The sequence below is a fragment of the Triticum aestivum genome, chromosome 5B, assembly GCF_018294505.1.
Source record: "Triticum aestivum cultivar Chinese Spring chromosome 5B, IWGSC CS RefSeq v2.1, whole genome shotgun sequence".
Taxonomy (NCBI): domain Eukaryota; kingdom Viridiplantae; phylum Streptophyta; class Magnoliopsida; order Poales; family Poaceae; genus Triticum; species Triticum aestivum.
The window spans coordinates 346,028,123-346,049,920 of NC_057807.1; the positions used below are offsets into that span (position 1 = coordinate 346,028,123).

Here is a 21,798-nt window from a genome sequence, read left to right on the forward strand (position 1 = left end):
ACTCAAATGAAAAAGTGTACTTGCTTTGAAAATCCCTCAGGCTCCAAATAATTTTCAGAATTGAATTGAGGGGAAAAATAATTAGAATAAAAATCCAAAACCAGTCTGGATTAGTTGGGACAGAGAATTTAGGTTGATCACAAGGGGGAGGGGAGGTTTTGGAGGGGTTTTATCTCATGGGCAAAAATACAAAGCCAAGGGTGGCTTCAAAGATAAGAAAAACCCAAATTTTCATAGAGCTTCACTTAAAAAAAATCTCTCCTCAAAACCACAAAGTTTTTGATAAAAACCAAATAAAATTTTTGGAGTGTCACAATATTTTTTGGGTGAAATTCCAATTTCAAGCGATTGCAGTTCCAAGATCCAATATCATCGCATAGCCTATAACATGTCAATGATTTTCCCTTCAAAGATAAAGGGAAAACTTTCTTCTTAACTTCATCTCCGGGTAAACCTGCAAGCTTAAATTGTCCACGAATATCATCCACATGTATAAGATGCATGTCAGGATGTTCAGTTCCATCTCCTGCATAAGGATTAGCTAACAATTTCTTTATCATACCCGAAGGACCTTCATAACCAATATTTTCAGTAGGTGCAGTAGGTTGAGAAGCAACTAATTGTGCTTCTGGTCGAGGTGAAGATACCCCGAACAAACCCCTCAAAGGATTGTTTTCCATAGTAACAAGTGACAATAAATTTCAGCATGTAATAGAAATTTTTCCTTACCGATTTCCACTTACCAAGAGCGCTTCACTCCCCGGCAACGGCGCCAGAAAAGAGTCTTGATGATCCACAAGTATAGGGGATCAATCGTAGTCCTTTCAATAAGTAAAAGTGTCGAACCCAACGAGGAGCAGAAGGAAATGACAAGCGGTTTTTAGCAAGGTAATTTCTGCAAGCACTGAAATTGTCGGTAACAAGTAGTTTGATAGCAAGATAATTTGTAACGAGCAAGTAGTGGTAATGGTAAATAAAGTGCAGCAAGGTAGCCCAATCCTTTTGTGGCAAAGGACAGGCCAAAACGGTCTCTTATAATAAGCAAAGCGTTCTCGATGGCACACGGGAATTTCATCTAGTCGCTTTCATCATGTTGGTTTGATTTGTGTTCGCTACTTTGATGATTTGATATGTGGGTGGACCGGTGCTTGGGTGCTGTTCTTACTTGAACAAACCTCCTACTTATGATTAACCCCCTCACAAGCATCCATAACTACGAGAAAAGTATTAAGACATAAATCTAACCACATCATTGAACATATGAATCCAAATCAAGTCCCTTACGAAGTAGCGCATAAACTACGGTTTAAGCTTCTATCACTCTAGCAACCAATCATCTAATAACTACTCCACAATGCATTCCCTTAGGCCCAAAGATGGTGAAGTGCCATGTAGTCGACGTTCACATGACACCAGTAAAAGGGAATCACGACATACATATCATCAAAATATTGAACACATATCAACTTCACATGATTACTTGCAACATGATTTCCCCCGTGGCCTCAAGAACAAAAGTAACTACTCACAAATGATATTCACGCTCAAGATCATATGGGTATTAAATAGCATAATGGATCTGAACATATAATCTTCCACAAATAATGAAATATACCATATAGTAATCAACTACAAGATGTAATCAACACTACTAGTCACCCACATGTACCAATCTGAGGTTCCGCTATAAAGATTGAACACAAGAGATGAACTAGGGTTTGAGATGAGATGGTGCCATTGAAGATGTTGATGGAGATTGGCCTCCCAAAGATTAGAGGGTTGTTGGTGATGATGATAACTTCGATTTCCCCCTTCGGGAGGGAAGTTCCCCCGGCGGAATCGCTCCGCCGGAGGGCAAAAGTGCTCCTGCCCAAGTTCCGCCTTGAGATAGTGACACTCCGTCCCGAAAGTCCCCTCCTTACTTTTTTCTAGGTCAAAAGACCTTAAGTACCAGAAGATGGGCACCGGAGGTGGGTCGGGCTGGCTACAACCCACCAGGATGCGCCTGGGGGCCTGGCACGCCCTAGTGTTAGTTATTTGCTCCAGTATTTTTTTATATATTCCAAATTAATTCTCCGTGAAGTTTCAGCTCATTTGGAGATGTGCACAATAGGTATCTCTGACGTAGCTTTTTCAGGTCCAGAATTCCAGCTGTCGGCATTCTCCCTCTTTGTGTAAACCTTGCATATTATGAGAGAAAAGGCATTAGAATTACTCCATAAAGCATTATTATGCATAAAAACAATAGAAATAACAATAAAAAAACATGATGCAAAATGGACGTATGACATGTCATGCATCCCAACGATTTTAGTTAGTCACATAGTAGATGTACTAGTGCTGCTACCATTTGCATATGTAGTGCTTCTTGTGGCCATGAGATCATCCATTTTTGGCAATTGTGACACCAGAATGGGCCATGATGTGGTGTCCTTCTCACTGGTTCAGTTCCTTTGTTAGGGTGAAAGCTACTTACTTTCAAAATTATCAATTTTGTATAGAGAATTCAATCTGTTACCTTCATCTTAACTTTAATAGTGTAGAATTGATCTTGTTGCTACTATTTGTTTTCATGAGATATGAAGTACTAAAAAATGTTGTTGTTATTTCCTACTTAACAAATAAGCTGCACCAGTCCCATTCAAAAAATAGGAGACTAATGCAGGGCTAATGACGAATCTACTTCTCTTATCTATTTGTCATGTGGTGTGAATGCCTGCCCTATGTTATAGAAGATACTTTTGGTATAACATGTTTGTTGGCCTATTGAAACCTGGTAATCTTCCGGGTGCGGGCATGACTTTTGGTCGTTTGTCCATCTTTCTGTATTTGTATATTGTAATTCGTTGAGCGAACTGTTGTGAGTACAGGGTACTGGAACATAATTAACGTATTTATGTTTCTAGTACCAGTCATCTTTCTGGCTTGTTGGCCTACTGAAAAATCTCATCTCCTTTTGTTTTATTAGGTTCTCACACAACCAGAGAAGAAAGATTAAACAAGCTGGACACATTTTTGGACATTCAAAAACTGGATGATCATGACATCATAAGAACAAATTCACCTGTATGACAACACCATTTTCGGCCTTGCTTGGTCTGTAAAAATATAACTAATTGTGAGCTATTACACAAGTACCATGTATTGCATTATATTTGTTGCTGTGAAAAATCATGTTGCTATGAGATACTATTGGTCCAAGTCATGCTGCTGTGAGAGATTATGTTGTTGTGATGCAACTGCAAAATTATGTGATGATATATTTATTCCAATTCAAGAAAAAAATATGTTGTTGATGTGAAGAACTGCTGCAAAATTATTTTCATATAGCAAGTTTCATCACGTCACATTTTTTAAGGTGATATTTACAATTTTTTTGAGGGTTAAGACAGTAGGAAAGGCTCCTACTACATGTATATATAAACAAACAAAAGAACAGTTACATGGTGATTTTTACAATGAAGTATATGGGGGGGGGGTAAGGGTTAGAACCAAGACACAATCCTAACTATGTTGAGGCAGACTTTGCAAGAAGGAGGAGACAACATGTCTCTTTTCACTAGGCAGCCTTCTAATATTGCCAAAGTCTTCCTTGAATCTGTTGAACCAAGAAGGGATAGAGGGTGACACATGTGTAAAGTAATTATTATTGCGTTCCTTCCAAAGGCTCCAAGCAGCAGTGAGGAAAATTTCCATGATCATTTTCCTTGGGTGTTGTGTCTTTAGGTTTTCCACTAGCTGCAATCTATCTCCATGTGTAGCCCAAGACATGCGTAGCAAGCCCCAACATTCCTTACTGAAGGTACAATGAAAGAAGAGATGCTCCACCGTTTCTTCTATGTGCTGCCCGCAAAGAAGACAGTCAAAATTGTTACCAATATTGTAGTGACGCCGTTTGAGCATATTTCTCGTGTTGAGCCGGTCCGAGAGTAGAAACCAACCAAAGACTTTGATTTTGGGTATGCATTTAGTCTTCCAGAGCCACTTGAATGCCACGTGTGCAACCACATCACGGAAACAAACTGATAGTATGCTGTGGTTTTGAACAAAGTTGATCCCCAACAATAGGACCAAACATCGTCACGATTAACTTGTAGTAAGGTTGTCTTCCTATGATGCTATTTTAACTTGTGAAGATTGGATTTTTAAACCTTTTTTTACACCATTTTAATTTAACATGACAATCACACCTTGTCAAACGGTGTTTGTATGGAGGGGTGGAGGGGGGCGTCGTTTGAGGTTTCAAGGGTATCTAAGGAAATTTACTTCAAAAGAAAAAGGGTATGTAAGGAAATTGTTTGGAAGAGGGGAATTTGATGAATCCCCCGAAATCCCCACCTCCCAAAACCTCCTCAATCCACTTCGAGGCCTCAAAAAGAATCCTCGTCTCTCCCCTACATATAAAAAAAAAAGCTTCTCCGCCGCTTGCCGTAGTCAGCGAGGTCGTCCCAAGGCCAGTCCTTCTCGATCCTCGGGACTCCTGATGAAGCTCGCGCCGTCCCCGGTGTCACCCGGCTTGGCCGCCGACGGAAAGCCTTTCCCTAGGTGCGTCCCCACCTCCACTCCGGGTTTCGCGGATCCCTTGTTTGGATCTAGGTTTTGTTGCTGCCGCGTTTGTTGTCTGGGACCTGGGACTCTTAGAATTTTCTTAGTGTTGGTTTGATGCTGTTTAATTTGTATCGATGCCATGTCTTGAGCTTGGTTTCGGCAGTTTTTAGGTAAATCGGGGCAAAACACTTGCTATGTACCTAAAGGATGATAATTACAACTCAGTAAGTACCCAAATTTCTCTTCATGCCATCGCTGGTAATCATCACGCACCCGAGACGCTAGATGCCTGGCACCAGAAGATGACGAGAGACCTTCTCATCTGTCTCCATACATAATGAGTTTCTTCAGATTCTGGCGGTTTTCCTCTCTTTCGCGCGGCTGGTAATAAGCTTAGCTTTTCCTCATTCGCGGGAGGCCTGATTGCATCGAATCCAACTCAGATCACCTGACTTCTTGGCTTATGCAGATTTGTAAAAATGCTGCTCTGCAGATTTGTAAAAATGCTGTTCTGCTTGGGATGGGGTGTTATGCCTTTTGATTCATGCTCTTCTACCTTTCAGTGTTGTCCTGAGTAATCGTCCCTTTTGGTTGCTACTAGACATGGGTGCTTTCGTTCAGGGTTAATCTGCCCTATTGGTTATTTTGGGTCTTTTTAGTGTCGGATAGTTCATTTCGATTGATGATTTTGATGGAATCACTGTCAATTTTAAGCCTGTAAAGCAAGGTGCGGGTATAAACCTGTAGTCACGTTTCTTAGAGAAGCCACATTTGCGGCAACTGCTAAACACTTCAACGTATTTTTTGAATTGGCACCAAGTTTGTTTAGTCTAAAGTGTATAGACAACTATCCCTACTTTGCTAGAAAAAATCATCTTGCAAAACGTGAGTTAACGGAAAATAATTGGGCCTAAGCTGCTGTCCATAAAGGACAGACCCAGTGCATAGAAGCTCCCACACAAGGTGGAGTCTGGGGAGGGATTATAGGAACCTAGTCTTACCCCTGCAAAGTGCAATGCAGAGAGGCTGGTTCGAACCCAGGACCTCTTGGCACAAGTGGGGAGGACTTCACCACTGCGCCAGGCCTGCCCTCTCCTAAGCTGCTGTCCATGTCTTACCAAATAGACCTGAATTGTGCAACTCTCTTGTGGTGAGGATGCCGCAATGAAGTGGCTCTCAATCTGTCTAAAAATGATAATAGTATTCAACTTCATGCATGTTTGACATAATGTACAATCAACTGTACTCCTGATCACTTTAGTTGGTCCATCTGTTGCCACTTCAGATAAGGCCTTGATGATGTATGAGCATCTGCCAAACATTGTTTTTGGTGCCATAAAATCACTTATACCTTTGCGCTACAGAGTCCTCATTTAAACAGAACAAGAACTCATGGTTAAATCACCAAATATCCAATACTCTTTAAAATGTTAAATATTATTTAAATCCAGATTGATTTACTTGAGTCAACTTTTAAATTTCCTTGTCTCTTTCACCCATCCAATTATTCAGTTTTGTAGTCTTATCCTTGCTTGCACAACCCTGTTTTTAACACATACTAGCCAATTGGAATTCACTACACTATTCATGTGTTATGCACTCTTTCTTCATTGTAACTAATGCACAAAATGCCATCAGGAAACTACTTGCCTGTAATCTCCTTGCAAGGTTAGAGCAGAGCACTCTGCCACTTTACATTGTTTCACACTGAGTTGTAGACTTGCTGCCCATTTTGTGTTGACATTGGCCACCCTTAGTTTCTTTCCTTTCAGGAGCAAACACACTGCTTGAGGTTTCTTTTACAGGACCAATTAAGTTTGTCTTGTATTCTTGCCCTCTGACATATCGGTGTGTCTGATATTCCATACAACCTTTGGCTTGCTGGTTATGATATGAAAATTGCATATTGTTTGTTATGCTGCAGGTCGGGGAAGGAGCTGAAGCGAAAGCAAGAACATGATAGCACAACAGCAAGTAGTGAGAGTAGCAAGCTAAAACATTTCATAACAGGAAGTCCAGGTGAGTCACTGTTAACTTTGTCACTCTCCTACTTCCTTTCCATGTATTGTATTCTTCCTCGGTGCTTTGTTATATAGCACTCACAATTGTGCTATATCATGCTTGTTTCTCTAGGGCACGATGATTTGAATGATAGTTTTGATGAGCAATTTGGCTTGAAGACTTCTGGGTATGTATCCTACTACTTTATGAGCTAAAGCTTCTCTATCTGCTTACCCATGCATCCTTGTGAGTAGATTGATTTACTTGAGTTAACCTTTTGTTTGATTTAAATTTCCTTGCCTCTCTCAGCCATCCAAGTATTCAGTTTTGCAGTCTTATCCTTTTTTTTTTGAACCTCTGGACCGTAGAACAATTGTTCTACGGTATTTTCATTAATAAAGAATATTTACAAAAGTGTCAAGCTACATATGAGGCATGAAGTCCTCAGCCAATTCATGTTCTAGGGAATAACAACATAATATCACAGTTTAAAGATTATTCTCTATCCAATTCTTGATCTTGTCGGCGGTACTGGCATTAGCTCTGATCATAGCCATATCTAGGCAGTCCTTAAGATAACATGTCCAGCTTTGAAGGTGAGGTACAACACTTCTGAAAATCTTGTCATTGTGAACCGACCAAATGCCCCAGCAGCTTGCAATAAGAATAGTCAAGCCAATGTCTCCTGGTAAATGGTTTAATGATAAGCTGAGCTCATCGAAGCGAGAACTTCCTCTTGGTTTCTGTGGCAAGATGTATTTCCAACAAGAGAGTGCAAAAGGGCCATCCCAAAACAGACGGAGGAGAGTTTCCTCAGAGTTCTCTGAACACAATGCGCAGCTGTAGCTCGCCAAATACATGGATTTCCTGTGGAGAAGATTCCTGGTGTTGATTCCATCATACAGATGGAGCCAAAAGAAGATTTTGTGCCTGAGTCTGGTAGGGCTTTTCCATATAAGGTTGAATATGTAGTGCGCAGAATTCTCCTCCCTTAGGCACTTATACATCTTAATTGAAGAATATTGATTGGATCCCCAACTGTATCTCCATGAACCCCTTTGATGTTGTAGTTCTTTGTCAGCAAGAGTGCATTGAGATGGGTGTACTGCTGATAAGCTTGCAAGGAGAGGGGTGTATGAAATAACTGGGCCAGATCATCAGTCAACAGAACCTCAATGAGATTGTAGAAGTCTTGTGCAACAATATCCCAGCAAGATTTCAGGAAAGCTGCATTAAAACCATCAGGCCCTGGTGCTTTTTCAGAAGGCATATTATGGACCACTGCATCAGTCTCTTGTCTAGTGAAAGGAATTTTCAAATCAGCTAGATCCTCATGAAGACGAAGGAGCTGGTGGAGGATTCTGTGAGTCAGATCTTGTGCCCATTCTCTCCTTAAATGCTCTATAAAGAATAGCTGCTTTAGCATTATGTTCCTGGTGCTCCACACCCAGTTCATCTTGGAGGATGGCAATTTTGTTATTCCTGAATTTGATAGTAGCCTTGGCCTGAAAGTATTTTGTGTTGGCCTCACCCATCTTAATGTTTCTGATGGTGGCCCTTCGCCTCCAAATAGATTCTTTGCTAAGATAGGATTTTTTGAAGATGCTCTTTGATTATGGTCCTTCCATTGGCCTCAGCAGTGGTGAGGGATCTGTATTCCTCCAGGGTGTCATAGAAGTGGATCATATAATTTGTGTCCATAATGATCTGTTTCAAATCAGAGAACTTACTTGCCCAAATCTTGAGACCCTTTCTGAGTCTCTTGAATTTGGGTGCAATAACTTTGGCACTGTCAACCTCCTGTACTTGTTGGTCCCAAACATTCTTAACAACTTCTTTGAAATCATGGCGTTCTAACCATAAATTTTCAAATCTGAAGATAGTAGCTCTGGGGATACTAGTCCCAATCTTGATCATCACAGGTACGTGATAAGAAGTGGTTTTAGCAAGTGGGATAGCAGTAGTGTCAGGGAAAGCAAGTGTCCAGAATTCTGAAGTGAAGAACCAATCCAATTTCTCTAATACAGGTGCTTCCTGCATGTTACTCCATGTAAAATTTCTGCCTTTTAGTGGGATCTCAACTAAAGCAAGTTGACTGATGGCTTCATGGAAAGCAAACATGTCCTGAATATTCCCTCCCTCTCTGTTCCTGCTCTGTGGGTATCTGCTGTAATTAAAATCCCCTAAAATCAGCCATTTATCTTCATCCTGCATGTGAAGGATCTGAAACCAGTTGATGAAAATTACTCTTTCTGCTTGCTGGCATGGCCCATAGACATTAGTTAAATACCATTGCTCTCCATTATGCTTTGATGTGAAAGAGATCGTAATCGAAAAATCATTTTTGGAGACAGTGTGACCAGAAAATAGATGATCATTCAATGCAACTAAGAGGCCCGCTGATGCTCCAACAGATGGCACGAAATCAAATTTGTTAAAACTTTTGGGGCAGAAATTCTTGATATAGAAATTGTCAAAATGTTCTCTTTTAGTCTCCTGAAGGCATAGGATAGAGCAATTTGATTCCTCAATCTTATTGTGCAGGGCAGTCCATTTCTTAGGATCATTCAGTCCTCTAATATTCCAGTTTAATACATTCCAAGTGCTTGCCATAATAAAGAAAGAGCAGAACAGGAAAATAGGAAGTCTGGAATAACTTATGCATGATACTGTTTATTTCCACCAGATCAGGAGAGCAGCTAGGTACTATTACATCCAAAATAACCACCACATACTCAGGACAGTACCAGGTACTATTACAGCCAAAATACCACATCATGTCAACAGATAGGATCTACTATGAAGAGTTGTGATACAGATCTGGAGCATCACTTCTGGGGCTGACCCAAGCCCTTGCTTGCCTTGATATTCTTGTTGGAGATGTGGTGCTCTTTTGTTTTTTTGGGCTTTGCAGTGATCTTCTCCTCAGAGGTATCTTGTGCATTGACCTTGCAAAGTTAGATATTCAGATTCTTAACCACTTTGGATGGAATAGGTGGAGGTAATGCATGACAGGCCAAGCAGTTCTTATACAAACTTTTTGCTTAAATCCATTGTTCAAAGACTGTAATCTACAGCTCCTTCTTACCTCAGTCTCCACTAATGGGGCCTTCTCCTTTCTTTTCCTCTTGATATGGATCAGAGGTGGATGAAGCAGAGTGTTCCCCCTCAGTACTAGCCTCACCAATAGGTGTGGTGGCATTTTCCCGATCCAGAAGTTTCTGTTGATATGATTTCAAAGTACAAGGAGCATGATCAAAGGGACATAAGACAGGGATAGCAAAAGGCTTGAAACTAGCAGTAGATCCTTGAACAATGACATCCCACACTTTAGATTTAAGAAATTTCTTGGCCCAGGAAAACTTATCAGGGGACAGGAGAGCAACAGATAAAAATTGACCCAATCAATAGGAACTTGTATTACCTCCAGATTTTCCTGTTTAGGTGCACAGCGTGTTTCCCAAATTTGGGCCCCTTCTGCCCCTAATTGCTCAATATTCTCATCAATGTTCGGGTCCGTCACCACGTGCCCATGCTTTACAAGGGTGGCATTATCATAGACTTGATCATATTTAGCATAGATAGGACCAGGAAAACCAGGTGGGGCAATGTAGTCAGACTGAGAATTTTCACCTGTTTGAGAAGTGAGTGCTTTGTCTATCACGGCAGAAGTTTCATTACCCATCTTGTCCACTGCAGGGTGTGTCATAAGCTTATCATGAGTAGGCCCATCAGGGGCAGGTGGCATCAGAGTGATGTCATGTTCCTTTGCTGCAATTTTGCTTACAGGTTCAATCAGTTTGCAAACAGAGACTGGGAGATTATACTGGCTCGTTTCAAACTGCATAGGGTCCTGATAAACTTCCTCAGATGGATGTTGTTGGTGTTGCAAGATTGCCACCAAATTCCAGTCTTCCATGATATGTGCATGCTGTACTGTAAGATGGGCCTGATTGGGAGGCCCATTAAGTGGCAAATCCGGGCCCAGCAGAGGGGCTCCATCATTTGGCAACTCTAGCCCAGCAGCTTGGTTCAAATCAGGCACTGTCTGAACAATTGGCGCCAAAGGCCCATTAGCAGATGCTCCAGTAGCAATACTGTTTTGAGAGGGAACCATAGATAGAGTTAAGTTGCTGTTAATATCTCCCTCCTGCAATTCCTCAGTATTGTCAGCATTATCATCCACCATCATGGGTTCCATGAGCTCATGTAACTGAAGAAACTCCCCTGGATGAAGTTCTTGATCAATCTCTTCATTGCCCCCAGCCAGGTAGGTCCCCCTCCTCCTCCTCCATATCCAAAGGAAGGTCCAGATTTGGTACTTGCTGTTGAGCCACCTCCAGCTGAAGATTCAAATTGTTTAACTCCTGATTATCTGCATTATTTGGTTGCTCTTGCTCTGCTTCATGCTGTTGCACAGGACCAAGGAAATGGTTGTGCTGGTTGGGGTGGAAGTGAGGCTGGTGTGGCCTAGGATGTGAGTTACCATCAATAGGGATTGGATCAACATCCGGTGGTTCAACCCCAAGCATTTCCTGTTGCACAATCACTATTGGTACAGTCAGAGAGTGTTTGGAATTGTGTCCTTCACCAATCGCCACACTAGCTGGAATGTCCTTAAGCTCCTCCACCCTCACCTTGACCATCTGAATTAGCCCGGGTGCTCTTGTTCCTATCCTAGTGTAAAAAGGTCCCAAATCCTTTGACTGCATTATTGATTTCATGGAAACATCTTCTGTCAAAAGGGAAACTGCAGAGTAAAATCCATGCCTCTCTATTCATAATAACCTCCTCCTATTCATACCCTCATTGTGTTTTCCAAAGATAACATGGACATCTGTGAATGCATGAGGGCTCTGAAGAACTAGCTCATCTCTGTCAAATACACTGTCTAACTTGACATACGCTTGACCGACATGGCGAAGTTTCAGAAAAACCCTTGTGCTTGATTTCAGAAAGGAACTCAGCCAGTACCTCGCGGATCATGGAGAAAGCCACTGGAAGATTTGGCATGGGCACAATGGTAGCGATAGCCCATTCCTCGTGAACTGGAGTCACCGCCCCGGCCAGAGCATGAACCCTAGTCGGTCTGCCTTCCACTTCGATGGCTTGGTGATTTGGGGGAGGAAACGGGGTCGGATCGAATTGGGAATGTCGCCATCGTAGCACGCGAGGTTGAGAGAGTGGGGTACAACAAGTTGCCGGGTGGCAATCCAAGGCGGGCGGCGACAGAGTGGATGAGTGGGAAGGTGGAAGAAGCTGGAGCGGCAGCGTGATGAGGGTCACCTACCAAAGGTGGTAAGACAGAGGCATTGATGCTGTTGCCAAGGTGAATATCGGTATCAACGGCTGAGTGGCCTGATACGCGGGAACAGTGGATTCCTGCCTTGGAATAAGACTAGGGATGCCGCTTGTGGTGGGCTGTGGGCTAACATTGGGCCTATTAGGCCTATTAGTGAAGTAACAGTCCCTAGCAATGTGACCCCATCGGTTGCATGCTCTGCACCTGATACAATTTTTGCAATCGGGCCGAAAGTGACCCTTGAGTAGGCAACGAACATAGAAAGGCTCCTGGCCCAATTGGTGATTTTGAACCTGCCGAGATCCCGCTCTTGATTTAAGATGAGTATTGCCTTGAATGCTCCCAGGATTGAGCCACGATCCATCCAGCCATGATCCATCCGGGTTTGAATTGGATGGAAATCGGGGGATAGATCCCGATTGATCTTGGTAGATACGAGGAGATTGCAGAGCTTGCGCATAGGATCTATGTGGGTGTCGAGCAAAGATATGAGTCCAGACATCTGCTTTTTCTTTGAGATACTGATCAAGTTCCCAGGAGGAGCTGGGATCTCCATCTCCCCATAGAAGGAAATTCATATTGTACTCAGGCTACAAAACATTACCTTCCTTGATGATAGAAATCCCAACTTCTTTGGATGAAACGGTGAACTTGTATGGCCAGTTTTGCAAATGACGAACTTGGAACAGAGAAGCTCTTCCACCAAATCGCAAGAGAAGGATCATACCCACAGAGTCTTCGTTGAGGCGAATCTTGGATCTGGTGAACTCCGCCACGAGATGAAATTCCTCTAGATCCTTTCCTCCTTCAGTTGATTGGGACCCCCCACCTCTTCCAGATCTCATCTTCGAAAGGGACATGATGGAGCTGGACGGTGATCGCCGGGAAAGAAATGATTTTTGAGTGGCCGGCGGCGAGAGGCGGAGGGGCTTGTTAAGATGTGTCACCTTTGTAGCTTGTCCCACTATCAGGTAGTCTTATATTTGCTTGCACAATCCTGCTTTTAACACATACTAACCAATTGGAATTCACTACACTAGTCATGTGTTATGCACTCTTTCTTCATTGTAACTAATGCACAAAATGCCATCAGGAAACTACTTACCTGTAATCTCCTTGCAAAGTTAGAGCAGAGCACTCTGCCACTTTACATTGTTTCACACTGAGTTGACTTGCTGCCCATTTTGTGTTGACATTGACCACCCTTAGTTTCTTTCCTTTCAGGAGCATACACACTGCTTGAGGTTTCTTTTACGGGACCAATTAAGTTTGTCTTGTATTCTTGCCCTCTGACATATCGGTGTGTCTGATATTCCATACAACCTTTGGCTTGCTGGTTATGACACGAAAATTGCATATTGTTTGTTATGCTGCAGGTCTGGAAAGGAGCTGAAGCGAAAGCAAGAACATGATAGCACAACAGCAAGTAGTGAGAGTAGCAAGCTAAAACATTTCATAATAGGAAGTCCAAGTGAGTCACTGTTTGTAACTTTGTCACTCTCTTACTTCCTTTGCATGTATTGTATTCTTCCTCGGTGCTTTGTTATATAGCACTCACAATTGTGCTATACCATGCTTGTTTCTCTAGGGCATGATGATTTGAATGATAGTTTTGATGAGCAATTTGGCTACTTGAAGACTTCTGGGTATGTCTTGTCTCCTACTACTTTATGAGCTAAAGCTTCTCTATCTGCTTACCCATGCATCCTTGTGAGTCTGACGAGTTCGCCACCACAATGATTTAGCAGGCTTGTCTCAGTTGCTTCAGCCTGTCCGAACACATCATATAGTATATCAATGATAGGTCTTCTTCTTCTTCTTCTTCTTCTAAGCCTTTTGTCCCAAACAAGTTGGGGTAGGCTAGATGAAACCCTTTCACGAGGACTTCCCAGGAGGTCACCCATCCTAGTACTACTCTCGCCCAAATGGGTTTCATACCCAAAGGACTGGTTAGTTTTTACGTTGGCTCGCCAAGCCTATCACAACCCTTATATATGAAACCCTTTCACGAGGACTTCCCAAGAGGTCGCCCATCCTAGTACTACTCTCGCTCAAATGGGTCTCATACCCATGGGACTGGCTAGTTTTTACGTTGGCTCGCCAAGCCTATCACAACCCTCCTCCTTTACCCGGGCTTGGGACCGGCTATGCCTAAAAGACATAGGCGGAGTTTATATCAATGATAGGTGTTACTGAAGGTTAATCTACTCAATTGTTGTGGCAGTCGAGACTTTTTCTGATTCAGCATAGGCTCTTCATACAAGGAAAAGAGAACTCAAAATTTGCATGCGTTGGGGTATTTGTTCAAATTTGTTGGTGTGTTAGGTTATGTGTGAAACTACATATAGGGAGATATAGTTTTGGCATTTGTAGTTTCTTTGCACTCCCTTTAAAACATTTCTTGATAATAATTGGGTTATTTGCTAGTGTGTGCTCACATCACCTATCCCGTAAGCATGCACTTCCATTGTTGTACAGCTCTTCAAGCCTCTTATTCGTATAATAATGTTTGTTTGAACAAATATATGAACATACTTAAGTTTATGAGTTCTGTAGGTCTGCGGTGATTCTTTCTCTCCGTTTTATGCAGGTCTCATAATGAGCAAGGAGGTGGTTGTGCAAGTAAGGATAAAACTGCACCATCACTCACCTAGAACTTTCATTTTTGCATTATCACATGATCCGTGTTTATGAATCCTAACTGTAGTGCAAGGATGGTTTTACAATTTACTTACCAATGGCATGCTAAGTTGCATCTGTCTATGTGCTAATCAGTTCACCTTGTTCCTTGATGATATAAACCACTTTACGTTGTTTCCTAAAATAAGCCACTTCACCTTGTTAAAAAGACCACTTTCACCCTACTCACTTAGTTCGTTTGTATGCTGCATGAGAATATACTACTGCATGAGCTGGTGTATCATTGTTAGTTTGGCCAGTTCTTCACCCAACTTTTCCATCGTAGGTGGCATATTGGTGAGAAGCACAAACAATGATGTGAATCTCTTGAAAGATTCTTGCTTTGACCCACAAGGTGAATCTTTAATGACCGCTAAAATGTAAATTAATATGGAAGTTGCTGCAGCATCCAAATGTTACCTATTGATCATTCTTGTTCACAATAGTTACTAGTAAGCCAGACTGTTGATTTTATATTGGTGCTTGGGACCCTAGTTTTAATATATCAGCAATGCTAATTGGTTGAACCTTTGTTGCCTAGTATCTGTTGAAAGGATACATGAAAATCTGCGCTCACTTGGTTATCCCTTGCCAACAAAATATTGCCGTGAGTTGCTGCTTTCCTGTTTTGCTGATTCTCCCCCTCTTGTTTGCACCATCTGTTTCATCTTTGCTCTGGTTCTTACTGCTGTGTCGTGTAATATTTCTTTAACCAGGAGGCATGCGTTTGATTAATCATTGTGATGAGAAATTTGAGTATGTGGATGGTACTTGGCGAAATGTCCAGAAGGAGCTCAGTAAAGAAGTTGCTTTAAATTTGTCCTGCAGTGTTGTCTCACTTGCTTCATTCAATGGTGAAAATACTTTAATAATACATGGTTCTCCTAATTTGTATTTGATCATCGGCAGTTGATGATCTGAAATATGCCATGTGCAGGGACTACAAGGGTATTTGCATGCACAGGCATACTTATAGAATGCACGCGTGTTCTGACATCAGCAAGCTTAGTCAGATCTGATGATGAAAATAAGATCGATGATAACTTGAGGGTTAATATTGCTAATCTTCCTTATTCGTGCTGCTTATTGGTTAACGTATTACTTAGGGCTAACTTTACTGTTTCAGATTAAAGTATACCTTCCCAACAAACAATATGTCGAAGGAAATCTGAAGCATTATAATTTACACTATAATGTCGCTGTAGTAGACATCATGCCCTGCCCTGGTGTCCATACAGCAAATCTCTACCATGAAGTACAATTTGAGCCCTCTTGTAAGGTGGTGGCTCTAGGGCGCACTTTTGTAGGTGGCGCATTAACGGCCGCATGTGGAATGTTGACTGACGAGCCGAGCAAATTTGATTGCACAGAGCTTTTGACCTCCACATGTAAAATTAAAAAGGTACACGGGTGATTTCTCTTACTTCATTATTTGGCATTTTGGCAGATAAATAGTTGCATCAGTCTGTGAGTGCCTTAAAATGTCCTTTCTGGAAGAGAGCTCCTTAATCTGCTGGTGTGTCATCTTCTGATATAATCATTGTTCACTGTCACTAAATTTTTGTGTTAGGTTGGGATTGGAGGCCCCCTTGTTGATTTTGATGGGCACTTTATTGGCATGAACTTTTATGACGAGGGAAAACTCCATTCATACCTAGGAATACCATTCTTGAATGCCTGAGGCATTTTAAGACAGACAGGTATATGTCTTACAGTGTTAATTAATGTAGATTTTGCATGGCATGCGATTATTTTTTTCTTTGCATAAGTACTCAAGTTTCGGTGAACTCCACTTGCTAAAAACATCGGACAATCTAAATATTGTGGAAGCTAGTTCTGTTATAACTATCTTGGACCTCTGAACTACGTTAACTTGAAACTTGAGTCCTTGGGTTCTACACTTTCACGAACCATTTCGAAATTATATACGACTCATCTTGTTTGGAGATTTCACACTGTTTATGAACTGATGCTGTATGATTGCAATGATGTCCCTGTCATCCTTGGCTTGTTAAGTTGGCACTGCGGTGGAGAATAGAGCATATATATCTTGTAGCTCCAGCGCTCAACTTTAGGATCACTCCTAGGGTGAAATATGGGCTGCAGTTGCTTTGATGAGCTTTTCCTTGATCTCCATACCATTTCCGCTCCTACTGTTTTCACGACATGAATTCCACCCCTGTCCTATATTTTGTTTCTGTGACAAGTCCATACATTCATGCTAGGGGCTATCTTGCAAGTCAAATAGCTGAGCTTGCAAACTATGCATTGTAAATGCAATTATTTCGGATACTAAAGCTGTAATTTGGTGGTGTTTGACAGGAGCATTGATGCCAGTAGTACAATAAACTGCAAATTAAACAGGTCACTTTTTGAGAACGTCTCGGAGTTATTGTGGTTAGAGTGTTTTACATGAATTTACTCATTGGCTAACTTTGAAGGATCACTTTTTGACAGATGGCCAGTGCCGAAACCACAATGGGTTTATCCGGCGGGCGATTTGTTTTTCCTGAACGACCAGGCGGAATTGAAAGCATACCCTCCACTGTTGCTTTAACTTGCCTTGGCTCTCCTGGCCTATCGGCCCATAGTGTGATAACCACCATGCGACCCTTATGTTACGCTGGACCTGTTACTGCCTTGCCTAGCAAGCGTTTAAACTATTGATACACAAGGACTTGTTTTGCTGCTAACTAGCTGGCGGAAGCGCGGAAAGTATGAATGAGCCTGTTGGCTAAATTGTGCCTTAATTTATTGTTTTTTGTGTTTACTTTATTTGTTTTACTAAGTAGCGTGGGAAGATTACAAACTATCGAAAAGAGTATAAATTGCTGGGTTGATTAGATAATCTGTTGGATTCATACAAAGGTGACCTGCCAAAAAAAAAAGGATTCATACAAACGTGAACGGAGGAGTACAATGAAGCGAGCATTGGACTAAAAGGTTACACACTTCATAAAGTGAAAATGACCAAATTTTCTAGCTTTATAGCTTTCAGCGCATATTATCCTCGTGTGATTGCTCCCTCCCCTTTTCCTTATCCACTTCACTCATGATGTTGAATGCCGAAAGTATGATAGATGCCAATAATCTGAATGCTATCTATCATTTATTCCCCATTCATAATGCATCTTGAACAACACAAAGAAAAAGCAAATTTCATCAGGATTAGCATAGTATAGACTTATTCAGCACAAGCAAATAGAATTACTCGGTGTAGTAAGAAAAGAGCTGAAGGCTTTGAATATAAAGAAGATAATGCAAAAGCAATTCACTAACCTCAACTAAAGCTGACATGCAAGTATTTCTCATATTTTTAGCATTGGTGATAAGGTAGCGCGGTAACAATTAGCGGAACATGCATAGTAAAGCTACCAAGCATCGATAGTGAACCTCTTAGAACATCAAATCATGAACCTAACTTTCACTTGAATTTCTACATTGAGATTATGAGCATTCACGCATTTGAACTATAATACAATACCTTTACTACATTGTGTAGAGTCTCAAGTAGTCAAAACTTCTTTCGTTGCATATTATAAGGTTTGCTTTGCTGTATGCGGCAATGAAATGGGGCTTGCATACTCATCCTAATCCTTAATGAAATAGAGTTCGCATTCTCATCTACTCATCCTAATCCTTAATGAAATAGAGTTTGCATTCTCATCCCAGACAATTTGTCAATACCATAAGAAGTACTACCAAAGTTTGCTCATGGGCTTACGAGTTAGCGCAATATTTGACAACCTTTTTAAAATGATAGAACTATTATGTTAGCCAAGCAAGTCTATATGCTAACTATAAACTATCAATACTCATTCCACAAGGGATAAGTATCAAATTCAATGCACCTTTTTAAAATGATAAAACTATTATGTTAGCCAAGCAAGTCTATATGCTAACTATAAACTATCAATACTCATTCCACAAGGGATAAGCATCAAATTCAACATCTGTGCACGCCTTCTTTCTTAGGAAAGCAACATATTTAAATGTATATCCTACAAAACCTAAAAATTTGCAGCCTCTGAAGCTGACCAAACGTTACTTGCATTAGAACACATAGGAGGTGGGGTCGTAGGTCTTAGTGAGAAAAGAACCCGCATGTGGTCGAATAGGAGGAAGAGGTATCCGGAGTTGAAGTCCGGGACACATCCATCACGATGTAGTGGAGGCGGTCTGCAAGGTGGAAGCTGCCCATGCAAAGTGTTGGAGCCGGGGAGTCAGGGAGGTGACGAGGTAAGGTTGGTGTGGTAGGCGAAATTGGTGGGAGTCGGCGAAGGGGTTTCCAGAGTTGAAGTACTGGAGGATGGTGAGGCTTCCGAGTCCGTGGCGCTGGCTCCTACGACCAGCGAGGAGAGGCGTTGGCAGAGAGAGCGTGATGGTGAGGTCGGGTGTGAGGATGCCATGATGCTACACGACCCATCCCAAGAAATCCACGCAGGAGACCGCTGGCTCCCATAGCCAGCTAGGGTAGGCGCGATGGAGTGGGCGGGTCGGGGCATGCAGTGCTTTGTTGCCATGAGGAGAGGTAGGGCATCGTTGTCACATCCCTAGTCTGGTAATGACCTAGGTTAGCCTTTCATGTTTCCATCATGTCTAAATTCATTTTAATTTGAAATGGGTATTGAATAAACCCCAGCACCACATAAACAAACTAGGTTCTACTAAAATTAATTTCAGCGAACCCAAAACGTCCTTAAAAAATGTTCATAATTTCTGGGAAAAGGTGGAAACCTCTACAAAAAATGATGCACATTTTCCCATGGCATAAGTGGGATTTGAATGAACTCAACAAGTATTTGAATTGGAGTTATTAAATCATTTTTTTTGAAACTTGGTGAGGGCCACTGGAATAATTCATAGAGTGCCACACAAAGTTTCATAATTTTATAAAATGGTTTAGTGCCTAAACTAAATCAAAATGGAAAAATGAAAAATAGAAAACAGAAACAAAAGAAAGGAAAAGGGGTAATCCACTTTTGAGCCCAGGCTCAGCTGCACCGGCCCTGACAGAAAAAATCAAAACAAATACTAAAAAAATTCAAAAAATTCCAATTTTTCTGGTGTGGTAGATAATTTGATGCATGAGGTCCGCTCCAATTTTCAAATCATTTGGGCATCTGAGCAACTCTAAAAAAAGACAAATTCGACGTTTGTAAAAATGTTAACTGTTCACGCACTGTTCTGACCCGATTTGTCTTTTTTCCGAGAGCTAGTCAAATGTCCAAATGATCTAAAAATTGAAGCGGACTTCATGCAATAAGATTTCTAGCATGCATTTTTATGGAATTATTGGAATTATTTTGAATTATTTATTGTTTTTACTGACCGGGTGTAGATGAGCATGGGCACCGAAACGCCACACTCAAGCTTACCTGGGCCATTTACCTGGCAGCCCACCTGAAAGGATCGATATGGTTGACTAGAGAGAGGGAGGGGGGTGAATAGGCAACTACCATTTTTTTAGCTTTTCTTAACAAATTAAGTTTAGCAACAAATATGTTGTCTAGATGTGCAACTAGGTGAACAACCTATATGATGCTAACACAAAAGATAACACAATCAAGCAAGAGATAAGAACACAAGTAAACTTGCACAGAGTAAAGGTAAGAAGTAACCATAAGTGGAGCCGGTGAAGGCGAGGATGTGTTACCGGAATTTCTTTCCTTTGAGGGAAGTACGGCTCCGTTGGAGCAGTGTGGAGGTAAAATGCTCCCCAAGAAGCCACTAGGGCCACCGTATTCTCTTCAGGCCCTTGCATAATGCAAGATGCCGTGATTCCACTAGTGGTGCCCTTGAAGGCAACGATGAAACCTTTACAAACAAGGTTAGGGAAATCTCCACAACTGAATTGAAGGTTCCTGACACCACCATGGGGCTTCACCACAATGGAATGTGGCTCCGAGGTGACCTTAACCGTCTAGGGTGCTCAAACACCCAAGAGTAATAAGATCCGCAAGGGATTAGTGCGGGGAATCAAATTTCTCTTGGTGGAAGTGTAGATCAGGGCCTTCTCAACCAATCCCTAGAAAATCAACAAGTTTGATTGGTTAGCGAGAGAGATCGGGCGAAAATAAGCTTTTGGAGCAACAGTGGAGTTTGGGGAGCAAGAGGTAGTCTTCTTGGAGAAGAATACCCCCTTTATATAGTGTGGGAACAAATCCAACCGTTACCTAGTTTTCAACCTGCAACAAGCGGTACTACAGCTCATGGGAGAGTCAGTGCACATAGTGCAGTGCAACAGTGCAAGACCACGAGCCGGTAGTGCCACCGGGGCGGTACTACCGCTAGGGTTGCAGCACACGACGCTAAGGAAGCGGAGCAGAACAGGTGGGGAGAGTCAGTGCCACACCAGTGGTAGTACCATTGGGGACAACGGTACTACTGCCTACAGGCGGTACTACAGCTCACTCACTGCCGCTCTACTACCGCTTACGAGACAAGGAAGGATGAGAGAGCATAAGGGTAAGAAGAAGTGGTAGTGGTGGTAGGCGCGGTATAACCGCTTACAAGCGGTAATACCGCTCCTACTACCGCTGCTACTGCCGCTTGTCCAGCTGGATCAAAAGGGGATCAATAGTAGTGAGCCAGTGGGACTACTACTGGACTACCGTTGAGTCTGACACAAAAAGTCGAGACCCGAGCCAGAGCGGTAGTAAGCACAGAACTGGGAGCGGTACTACCGCTGCCCGCCGCAGTACTACCGCTGGCAGCTCTCCAATCCCCCTTCTAAATAACAAAAGGAGAAACTCCGATGAAGCGAAAAGATACAGGGGGTGCAAATGAAAGCGTGTACATGTTGATTCCACCCAAACCTTTCCGAGGCGGAACCCCTCTAATAATACAGTTCTCCTACGACTCAAATCCATTGAAAATGAAACAAAGGAAAAATAACCGTCTTCTCTTAGAACTCCGAGGGCTCAAATCGTCTTGTGCCATTTGATCAATTATCTGAAACACTCAATATGCACGATTAGTTTGCAAAAGCATTGTCATGAATCACCAAAACCTCCGAGGGAGAAATATTACCTAACAATATCCCCTTTTTGGTGGATCGATGACAATGCAGGATTTGCACAAGAATAACACAAGGTAATATGCAAACCCAAAACCTACAAAATATAGACGCCCCCTAGATGTGTGCACTATTTAAGTATGCTTTTGGAATGCAAAGCACACACACACTAGGATCAACACCCACCCCCCACATTTTATAGGTCGGCAACACTTGTATCAACAATATAAGAGAGATAATCAAGGATGCA

At 42.0% G+C, this 21,798-nt stretch overlaps 1 protein-coding gene across 1 annotated transcript; it reads left to right on the forward strand.

Annotated features, from left to right (window-relative positions):
* Positions 1-4,295: 4,295 nt before the first annotated feature.
* LOC123111784 (uncharacterized) lies at positions 4,296-17,300 on the forward strand. Its single transcript, XM_044532661.1, has 14 exons — positions 4,296-4,545; positions 6,473-6,567; positions 6,682-6,736; positions 13,228-13,322; positions 13,440-13,497; positions 14,442-14,473; positions 14,817-14,885; positions 15,072-15,137; positions 15,247-15,384; positions 15,468-15,580; positions 15,657-15,932; positions 16,101-16,230; positions 16,853-16,894; positions 16,988-17,300. The coding sequence occupies exons 1-12, from the start codon at positions 4,484-4,486 to the stop codon at positions 16,209-16,211; spliced, it is 1,170 nt and encodes a 389-aa protein (XP_044388596.1). The 5' UTR covers positions 4,296-4,483; the 3' UTR covers positions 16,212-16,230; positions 16,853-16,894; positions 16,988-17,300.
* The last annotated feature ends 4,498 nt before the right edge of the window (positions 17,301-21,798 follow it).

Excerpts from the sequence above, each read along its gene's own strand:
- LOC123111784 (XM_044532661.1), top strand. The coding sequence starts at position 4,484 with ATGAAGCTCGCGCCGTCCCCGGTGTCACCCGGCTTGGCCGCCGACGGA. Across the intron at positions 14,886-15,071 it reads TTCTTGCTTTGACCCACAAG|TATCTGTTGAAAGGATACAT; the intron begins GTGAATCTTTAA and ends TTTGTTGCCTAG. Across the intron at positions 15,138-15,246 it reads CTTGCCAACAAAATATTGCC|GAGGCATGCGTTTGATTAAT; the intron begins GTGAGTTGCTGC and ends TTCTTTAACCAG.